The 10,516-nt window shown below is 42.2% G+C and overlaps 1 protein-coding gene and 1 pseudogene across 1 annotated transcript; both read left to right on the top strand.

Moving 5' to 3' along the window:
• The window catches only part of LOC122145703, an 8,089-nt pseudogene extending 4,704 nt beyond the window's left edge, over positions 1-3,385 (top strand).
• A 4,736-nt stretch (positions 3,386-8,121) lies between these two features.
• Positions 8,122-9,308, top strand: LOC122145701 (sterile alpha motif domain-containing protein 9-like). Its single transcript, XM_042761231.1, has 2 exons — positions 8,122-9,124; positions 9,250-9,308. Coding segments are annotated over exons 1-2 (912 nt in total). The 5' UTR covers positions 8,122-8,214; the 3' UTR covers positions 9,252-9,308.
• Positions 9,309-10,516: the final 1,208 nt, after the last annotated feature.

Here is a 10,516-nt window from a genome sequence, read left to right as displayed (position 1 = left end):
GAACCTGATAACGAAGTCATGCTTACCTAAAGACTTTCCATTCACGGGGTCATGGTACGCAGCAATAGCAGCAACCTGGACTTTGAGGGTGAAGGGAGACAGCCTTTGTTCCAGTTGTTGCAGAAAGGAAAACACGACCGCGATCTGGCATCTCCGGGGGTCTTCTCTGTGAGAAGAACATCACTCGATGAACAGGTGCCACTTCAGGGCGTAAGTGTGTCTCACAGACAATGCTCTCGCCGAAGTGATGGTGTTCACTACAATGGGGATGCAGTCCAAACCCCTGAGACTGCATCCCCATTGTACGTAGCCCCCCAGCCTGTGGTGGAGGCATCCATGTAGACCACAGTAGGGTTGCACAGTTTACTGGTACTACGGTAGTATTGTGATACTAAGGGTCCAAAATACTGGCGGTGCCACTGTATTTTTTAAACGGTAGCATCGTCATTACAGTTCTATCGTAAGTACTATTGTATGTGGCTTGTTGGGAATTTCCTAAAACGGTCGAACACTTGTGTTGCAAATAAACAATATAGTGTCTTTTTTGTCTTCCTGTCGTCTTTCTGTACAGGAATGCCTTATATACCATATATGGTATTGTGGTCTGGTGCTTGGCCGTTGCCCTCCTGGGACCCAGTGATAAAGGAAACTGCTCATTCATAGAGAATTTGGGTACCATCGGCCGTGAGGCCAAAAGCGGGAAAAAAAACGAAACAAAAGATTCTCCACCCAGCCTTCCTCTGGGGGAGGGAGTTATATGTTCACCATCTTGGCCTGGTGCACTTGCAGTAACGCCATAGCGTGTATGGCGGAAACAGCTTCCCCGCAAGCCGAATAGGCACTGCTGGTTAGATGCATGCCTACAGGCCTGGGAAGGAAGCACAGGGTCTCCCCGTCAGGAGGACGCGGACTTAGGACACAATTACGTCGCTACCACCCGTTGCACTGGGGGGGGGGGGGATCACCTAATACCCCTTTGCTGCACCGCCATCGAGGGTGGTGAGGGAGGAGGAGCCTACCGGCTGGTTTCTGGCAATAAAAGGTGCTGTCCACAACCTGGTGAGCTCGTCATGAACTTCCGGGAAGAAAGGCACCGGGGCGGGGTGCTGAGAACCAGCGCGTGCCACCCAGAGAAACCAATCATCCCAGCCCTGAGGGCTCGGGATGTGGGGGTTTCCACTCAAGTCCTACCCTCTCGGAAAGCATAGCTGTCATCTCTGGATCCGATTTGGCGGCACGGCCGACTCTTCATCTGGTCGGGGGGAGGTCCACTGGATACCGCTGGTACGCTCTTTGAAGAGGGCCCAGCATGTTCCGTGGGTCGCTCTGCTGGATTGAAGGTACAAGAGGAGTGATGGTCCCCAAAGGGTTGGTTCCGTGCGGGGCAATGGGACTCTGCCCCCCTGAAGTTAGTGGAGCCTGGTTAGCAGCTCCAAGATGGTCATCTTCCCGCAGTGGGAACATGACTCATCCACAAAGGCCACCTCAGCATGCTTGATGCCCAGACACGTGAGGCAGCGATCGTGACCATCACCCAGTGCCAGGTAATGATCGCACCCAGATACGCATGGGCGAAACCGCGTCCTTATAAGGATGATCCGTCGTCTCTATAAAGACGCGCCCGTGGAGCTCTTTTAGAGGAATTTGCTCTTTAGGAAATGTTCTTTTAGGGCTGAGGCGCACAGGGGAGATGGCCGTTTGCAGCACGATAGAGGGGTAGTGCAGACAGAAGTGCACAACCCACTCAACACAGGAGCGACCACTGCTGAAGCACCATCTCGCCACACATGAAGCTTCCGAGAGAGTGCTGAACTCGTAGTTCACGAATAGACAAAGTTGAGCAGAACAATACTTTCGCTCGGCTCCAAAGCAAAAAAGCTGGTATGCATTGCACCTGCTGCCTTAATATGCTGTGCTCATGCTGTGATCAGCGGCAGCTGGATGCAGTAATTGCATGCCAATGGGCATTGGCTCGTGTAGTTTACACTCAAAGTAGATCTATCGAAGCGATATCCCAATTCGTCAGGTTACGACTTGACGTCGAGAGTGACCGACTGAAAGGGAACAGTGCACAGTATGCACAGTACACAAATAGCAGCAGACAAGTACAAGATTTACACAATCAAGTTCAACAGATTGTTGCACATTAAAAGTTACAGTAGAGACGTTTGTTAAGTTTTAGAGTGAAAATGCCCTGTGACTCATGATATCCAGCAGAGCTTATTAGCTGAACACACAGAGTCCAGAACACTTCTGTAACCTGGTGCTGGCCCGAGTGAAAGCTCATAAATGGCTGTTGTTTCCCGCAGGACTGTTCGTTCAGTGAGATTAAGAAGCTGTGCTGGGATCAGCTGCAGCAGCTCTCTGAGGTTCATCTTCTGGAGATTCTGGAGGGTAAACCACTAATTCAGTTCATCTTCAATCTGAACACAAATCAAAAGCTGCTCGTTCTCTTCTCACCGTCGGTCCCGCTGGTATCTTTGTGTTGTGTTTGATGAATGTTTTATTGTTTTCTTTGTTTGTAAAGGTAAAGAGTTATCAGTCGCACCTGAAGAGAAGAACTTTACTGACAGTCAGTGAGTCAAAACTCTCGGGATTATTAAATATTAAAAATTAAACGTAATATTGAAGTTTTGATAACATGCTGATTGACATTTACAGGCAGGACAGTAACGTGGACTCCACTTCGTCTCTGAGAGAAGATCCTGAAACAGAAGAAAAGCAAGGTAAAGAACTCATTATAGTTGTAGACTATTGTTTCTGAGTGTTTGAATTAGTGGTCAACCGATATTGTTTTTTTGAGAGCCGATGCCTATGCAGATATCTTGGAAAGCAGTATGCTTCTCTGTATCTCTCTGTATGTCTTACTCTCTTTCTGTGTGTGCGTCAGGCGCAGGTTCTGGAGAAGACAGTGACGTTCTCAGCATCAACGCAGAGATTGATGACAGTGACATTGAGGGTCATAAAGTGGTGAAAGCTGAAGAATCGGCGAGAGATGAAGCTCTGGCTCCCAGCGCCGAGCCCAAAGTGGAGCTTCAGCAGGACATCGACAGAAGCGTGAGTGAAATTCTGGCTCCGACGTCTGGCTCTGAGCCCGAAGATCTGAGGGAAGCGTCACCGGAAAAACCATCACATCGGCTGAAGAAAGGGCTCCAGCAGCTGCAGTGAAGCAGCCGTCGACTCAGCAGCTGGAGTTACTGGAGCTGGAGATGAGAGCCAGAGCCATCAAAGCACTCATGAAAGCCAGCGAGACCCACAAACACACTCACTGCTGACACAGACACACACTCACTGCTGACACACAATCACTGCAGACACACACTCACTGCTGACACAGACACACACTCACAGCTGACACACAAACACACTCACTGCTGACACAGACACACACTCACAGCGCTGACACAAACACACTCACTGCTGACACAGACACACACTCACTGCTGACACACAAACACACTCACTGCTGAGACAGACACACACTCACTGCTGACACACAAACACACTCACTGCTGACACAGACACACACTCACTGAAACACACTCACTGCTGAGACACACACCACAGACACACACTCACTGCTGACACACAAACACACTCACTGCTGACACTCAGCCTCAAAGTGTGATAAATACCTTTTATTATTTGATCACACTAAATAACAGCATAGATGATTATTTGCAGATGCAAATGACTTCACCTTAAGTAACCTTACATATTTTCTATCAGGTTTGATCAGAAAACTCATCAAAATAGCCATCCATCCACCTCAAAGACAATGTTATTTTGTGTGAGAAAATTAATAAAAAAAGTTAACTCTTATGTGCTGAGGCCACTGTTGTCTGATTTCTAATCAAATCGTATTTCTTTTAAGATTCTAGCAGAATATTATATTGCAGTTTTTATATTACACTCATTAATTTATATTGTATGTGAAGTGTTTATTGAAAAGCATTTTTATTATTTCATTTATTTATTTATTTATTTATTTATTTATTTTATATTCTTATGGATGTTTGGAGACAATGCTTTAATTTTCAGAGAAATGAAAAATAAACCTGTCTTTGAGTCAAAGGCACTGCGTGATTCATCTAAACGACAATCTGAATATTTCAGCTGCCTGAGATTCTTTGAGAGTTTGCTGGCATTATTGATCAGGTGTTAACTTTCATTTTACAGGAAAGAAAAGTAAACTGGTTGTCCTTTGCTTAAGGATGTCATGTTTAAAATGTCTGTTCATTTGACTACATTTTACAATGCGAAGTGTAGAATATAGTCAAATATAGTCCCAACAATGCAATTTATAACTTGGGGTAGTTTGACTGGAAATGGAAATAGGTTTTGTTGAACTGAAAACAAATGCACACACATATAATAACTCCTTTAGGGATGCTGATGTCTGTTATCCAATCATCATAACTAGATTCCAGCAGAATATTGTACATTAATCTGCCACATTCAGAGCAGGAACTATTGTGTCCTAACTTTCATTTTCAAAGCTTTTGTGAATGTGGTTTCCTGGAAAGACCTCCTCGACCGGTTTCCAGTAACTAGATCACTGTGCTTATATTCTTTTTTTCATAGAGTTTTGGTACTTTTTGAACACATCTCTGTGTGTAAGCTTGCTGATAACGGTTACATATTGGTGTATTACAGATAAATGAGAAATGATATAAAGATCAAACATAAATTTAACTTTCTGTTTGTGAGTCATTTTATTTACATGTGACTAAATGTCACAAAAAAAAAAAAAGGTCAGGTGTAACAGGTTTATGACACAGAGAGGGTGGGACTTCTCAATTTCTGTGCATATAAAGGGATTGCGGTGCCATATGCTGTTGAGGACTGGGCAAAGAGCTGACTGTCAGCAGAATGGTAAGACTGCATGCATTTTACTGTCTTATAAAGTATATTTATATTCAGCTACTAATATCGTAGGAAATATGCATACTTCCAATGGATCCTTTTTGAATTGATGAAATCCAGTACTTCATCGGTGATGGCAGCTGTAGTTCTCTAGGTTTCGTACAAAGGAACTGCCTTGAACGTTGGTAAGGTCCTTGGATCTCCAGATGTTCCGCAATTTTATAAATGCTGTCCGTGCTTTCCCTGTCCGTGGTTTGATGTCTGCATCTGAGCCCCCTTGTTTATGGGTGTGTAAAAAGTAGTGCCAAGTCATCTGCAAAGTCAAGGTCAATTAGCCGTGTCCAAGGTGTCCACTGGATTCCGTGCCTACTCTGAGTTATGGAGGTCTTCATCATCCAGTTGATCGCCAGAAGAAAGAAATGGCCAGAGTAGACATCCTTGTCTGACCCCGGTCCTCACCTGGAATGCCTCAGTGAGCTGCCCTCCATGTTCCACTTTGAAATTTAGTCCCTTGTATGAGTTCCTGATAATGGTGACGATTTTGTCAGGTATCCCATTGTGCTGGAGCAGCTTGCACACGGTCTCCCTATCCACGCTGTCAAATGCTTTCTCGTAGTCCAGGAAGTTAATGTTACAGGGGTGAGTTCCACTCTAATGACTGCTCAACTATGATTTGTGAAAATGGTCCTTGCGAAAGCCAGCTTGTTAATCTCTAAGCTGAGTGTCGACAAGGTCTTTCATTCTGTTTAGCAGAACCCTGTTAAATACTTTCCCTGGGCACTGATAACAGCGTGATCCCTCTTTAATTCGTCATCTTTCGACCATCTTCTTGTTCTTCCTCTCCTGAATCTTGGCCAGAGTGTCTACAGAGATCCACTCTTTGTGTTGGTGCTTCTTGGGGCCAAGCACTTCCTGGCATGTTAACTGCTTCCATAATCCATTTCCACTTGCTTTCACGAGTACCCTCCTCCTCTTCCAGCAGGTCCTCTATGGCTCGAAACTTGTTATTGTGGGTTATCCTGAACTCTAGCTGCTTGTTAGTATCTCTCAGGAAGGCAGTGTTGTACTTATTTTGTTCCATGTGTGTTGCCATCCAGTTCTTCTTTAGCTTCAGTTTTAGCCTGGGCACCACGAGGTGGTGGTCCGAAGCCACGTACGCTCGTCTTTTCGCTCTCACGTCTTACATAGACCTTTTGAATTTCTTACTAATGCAGAAGTGGTCAATCTGGTACTTTGTTGTGTGATCTGGAGAAACCCATGTGGCTTTGTGGATGTCCTTGTGAGGGAAAAAACACTGCCACCGATAATCAAGTTGTTCAATGCGCACAGGTCTGTCAGCCTCTCACCGTTCTCGTTCCTGTCTCCTAGCCCATGACGCCCCATGACACCTTCGTACCCGTAGTTATCCATTCCAATTTTGACATTTAGGGTCCCCCTTCAAAATGGTGAGGTCTTTCTCAGGACACTTCTCCCCTGATCCTTGTTGACTTCATCGCTGTCATTGGTGGGTGTGTAGCATTGAATGACGTTCATCCTGATCTTTTTCATCTTGGTACAGAACGATGCTGTAATGATTCTGGGTCCATGCGCTTCCCATCCTATGAGCGCTCTCTGTGCTTCTTTCGAAAGCATCAGTGCAACTCCTTGTGTGTGAGGGGCGTTATCCTCTTAATGTCCAGAGTACAGTAGCATCTGTCCTGAGGCTAGTCGCTTCTGTCCAGATAGCACCATATAGTCTCACTAACTCCTAGCAGGGCGAGGTTTTGTAATTCTTCATCTCTGCTGCTACTTCAATTTTCTTCCCTATCTACACATGGTTCTTACTTCCATGTACCAATATTGGTCCTCTGGTCGAAAGAAGGGGGAGTGTCTTCCTTATAGCTTCCAGTATCTTCCGGCTTTCACTACTGGGTGTCATAATCCTTGTTAAGGACCCATCAGTTCCCAGGGCTAAGTTTTCTTGTTAATTCTATGGTTTGCGTTTCTGTAGCAGGGTACGTTTTATGGGATGGGGTTGCTAACCCTATGCCCAACCCTCCTCCTTTACCCGGGCTTGGGACTGGCAGGTCTGTTTGGTTTGGAAGTTGGTTAGGGAAATATAAGGGTGCAGGAGACAGTCTGAGTTTATTATTACATAAAATGAAATTAAATTAATCTATCTATCTATCTATCTATCTATAAATGTCAAGTAATGTTTTTCTAGTATCTGCCTCAGTCATGTTTCTTTTGTTCTCGCCTGATAAACCTTCCAGACCTCTGCCAGGTGTAATCTTCTCTAATCTTTTATCATTGTTATTTTGTTTTTATTAACCCATTATTTGTATTTATTCTTACATTATGATAATACTCACCTCGTACTTCTTGATTACTGATTTTCTGATTACAGAAAAAGGCTTGGAATTGAAACAAAAGGAAAGTGACACAAAAGTTTCATGCCTTTAACATAATGGAGGGAGGTTTCCAGGAAGAAGATGCAGAGAAACTGATCACAGCAGAAATGGTGAATCATATTGAAAAAGCACACAAAGTCCAGCAGCACAAGACTTCTCAGTTTTTTTGGGCTTTGATAAAACTCATATGTCCAGATTCACACTTGTTGAAGCTTTTATGTGAGGAATTCATTTCCAAAAATAGAACAGCGATTCAATGAGGAAAACCCCAACCTGGAAACAATAATGAAGCCTTTCGAGGATCTCATAGTAACATACTCAGAAGGAGAACAAGAAGACCAATGCATTCGTCTGGCACATCCAAAGATTGGCTGATGCCTGTCTAAAAAATACTCACTGAGCACAAAACTGACAAGATTTGACATTGCTCTTGACTTCTTGAACAGCATGGTGAAAGGAAAGGAGAGTAATTATGGACAAATTTCCAAGAATATATTAATCACAATACAAGGAAAGGAACAGTTTTCCAGACTGATTCTTGACATCATGTATGAAAGGGGAAATAATCGTAAACAATGCATTCGTTTGCTGGAGTTGGCTGCAAATTTGTTTTCCACAGAGCCTTATTTTCCTCAAACACTTGCACGTTTTTATTACATTAATGTAAAAGAGGACAACAAATATGAAAAGGCAGAAGAAGAAGGGCAGAAGAGGAGGCCATTTAAACGAGATCCCAACAATTCTTGTATTAAGGATACATTGGGGCAAGTTCTCAAAAACCAAAACTGCTGAGTGAAACTAAAAAGCCATCCTCAGACTTTGAAGAGTGTTTGGCCCATTACAAAGTCTGCCATTGATTGCATTTAAAAAAGAAGAGGAAGCAGCTGAAAATGACCCAGAAGACAACACCACATTCAATTATAGCGGGCTCTTGGGGTTCCTCCAGGTTTGCAAGATCATGATTGATACAAGGTTTGCAAAATCATACGTGCGTCATAAACACATTAATTTCATCAAAGCTGTCAAAGATGATATTGAGACGAAATATGATTTCTTTGAATGGTATCTGGCATTCTCAAAACCAAGGATCAATAAAGAGGAACCAGTCTACATTCATAGAGATGTTGAAAATTGCTACAAGAAATATTTTACACAGACAAGGCAGACTGTTGAGACGACCCTGAAAGAGAAAAAGATGAAGTCTTTTGGAGGACTGCTTCATTTCCTAAAATCAGACATCAATGTGCTTAAAGAGCATCAGAGTGCACTTAAAAATCCACGATCTGATGATGAAACCCAAACCGTTCTCTACATCCTTGCCAACATCATCTTGAGTCAGTCAGGTGATCCGTGTGAAAAAATAGAAGATCTTCAGGCCAGGTTACAGAAACTTTGGCTGAGAGAAATGCAAGACAGAAGCCCAGAGTTTTACCTCTTGATTCTTTTGCTCTTTTGGCCTGATGAAGCACAGCCAGAAATCACAAACCCGCCAAACCTTGAAAAGTGTCTCAGAAAAATGCACCATTCATACAAGAGAAAGTATCAGAAATACCTCCGCGGTCGCTACCTGGTGCCTCTGTTCTTCTTTGGGAAAGAAAGAGGTTTGCAGAGATTGGTTCACGCCTCAAAACTAGATGGAACTGCTCTGGAGATCCTCACTGAAGGACATGAACATGCAGACGTCGAATGTCTTCAGCGTATCAACGGGGAGGTCAAGAATGACAGAGTGTTTGCTGTTAGAGATGGACAACAGATTCCAGTCACTCCTCACAATCTGTCCAGTGTGTGCAATCCAGGCCAGGTGTCTTTCTACCTGGGCTTCACCATCAGAGGACCAGTCGCCTACAACATCAGATATGAAGAGGACTGTAAGTACAGCAATACTTTATACTTCAGATTCGTGAAACACTGTCATATACCTCAAACTCATTCAGTAGTATTGAGTGAATTGTATTTTATTCTCAGTGAAAAATGTAATTCCTTTTCTCTGCAGAGATCACATGTGAACTGTGTGATTTAACGCTGGAGCAGGTGACTGTGGGATTCGAACGAGTCGCCGAACTCAAATGTCTCAGATGGCACAAATGTTTAAATGTCTTCTTAATATTTGTGTTTCTAAGTTCTGAAGAAACAAAGGGGGGAAGACAAGTTGATAATTATTAGTTATAAGTAGAGTTCAGTTACTTATTCTTAGAGGAATGTGGAGGATCCATTAGGAGAGAGAGAAAATAAATATAAATTGTTCGTAGAATTCTAAAATGTTATTTGTTCTACTTTTTAAATGTATGTACATGCATGTTTTTGGTACATATATATCTGTTCTAGATTCAATGTAAACACTGCTTTGGCAATACATTGTAAAGAATTGTCATGCCAATAAAGCACATATTGAATTGAATTGAATTGAACTGAATTGAGAGAGAGAGACAGAGAGATAAATATATATTTATGATTTTGGTGGTGGATCTGGGTGTGGGTTAAAATTATTTTCATGTGTTTTTAAACCACTTAATATTAAGTAATTTGGTGAAAACTAAATGCTGTTGTACACTTTGGGTTTTATTTAGATCATATACACATGAGATGCATTTATTATCTGTTGTATGGCCGCATTTATTCCAGCAGAAACCCCGAGAGATGATTATTTATTATGCACAATATGTAACTTTGAGATGTATTTGTTATTGTTTGAGGGTTGTCTTCATTCATTTCAATAATAATAATAATATATAAATATATATATATATATATATATATATATATATATATATATATATATATATATATATATATAATATATATATATAAATACAATTTCACTCTCTGTCCCTCTGCATTAAGAATGTATCTTTAGCAAAACAGTACACAACAAATCCACACAAAATTATGTCTCATCGTCATTAGATTAGTGTTGTTCATAATCATAATCTTATCAGCTGTTCTGTGTTCAGCTGAAATCACAGACCAATGCAAACACTGTTCATCCTTTATCTTGTTAGTCTAATGATGAAGAGTAAATAGAAATAAGTAACAATAAAGAAGATAATTAACATTCAAACGCTGCCAGATTGCTGGGTTAGGCTCATTTTATGAATTATATGATTCTTTAAACATGACCAGCTTTTTCTGAACATGAAGGAAATACTAATATCTTCCAAGATGGTGCCGCCGAGTTCGGACGCCGTCAAGGTCGCTCCGCTTAGAATGTGTTTTTATTTAATTTTTTATTTACTTTTGCTTTCTCACATAACTTCTGCACT

Source organism: Cyprinus carpio, chromosome A7 (assembly GCF_018340385.1).
Source record: "Cyprinus carpio isolate SPL01 chromosome A7, ASM1834038v1, whole genome shotgun sequence".
Taxonomy (NCBI): Eukaryota; Metazoa; Chordata; class Actinopteri; order Cypriniformes; family Cyprinidae; genus Cyprinus; species Cyprinus carpio.
The sequence above is the reverse complement of the archived record's forward strand: the minus strand, read 5'-3'. Positions and strand labels throughout refer to the sequence as shown.

Bases quoted from the DNA above. Each gene is read 5' to 3' on its own strand.
- LOC122145701 (XM_042761231.1), top strand. From the start codon at position 8,215: ATGATTGATACAAGGTTTGCAAAATCATACGTGCGTCATAAACACATT.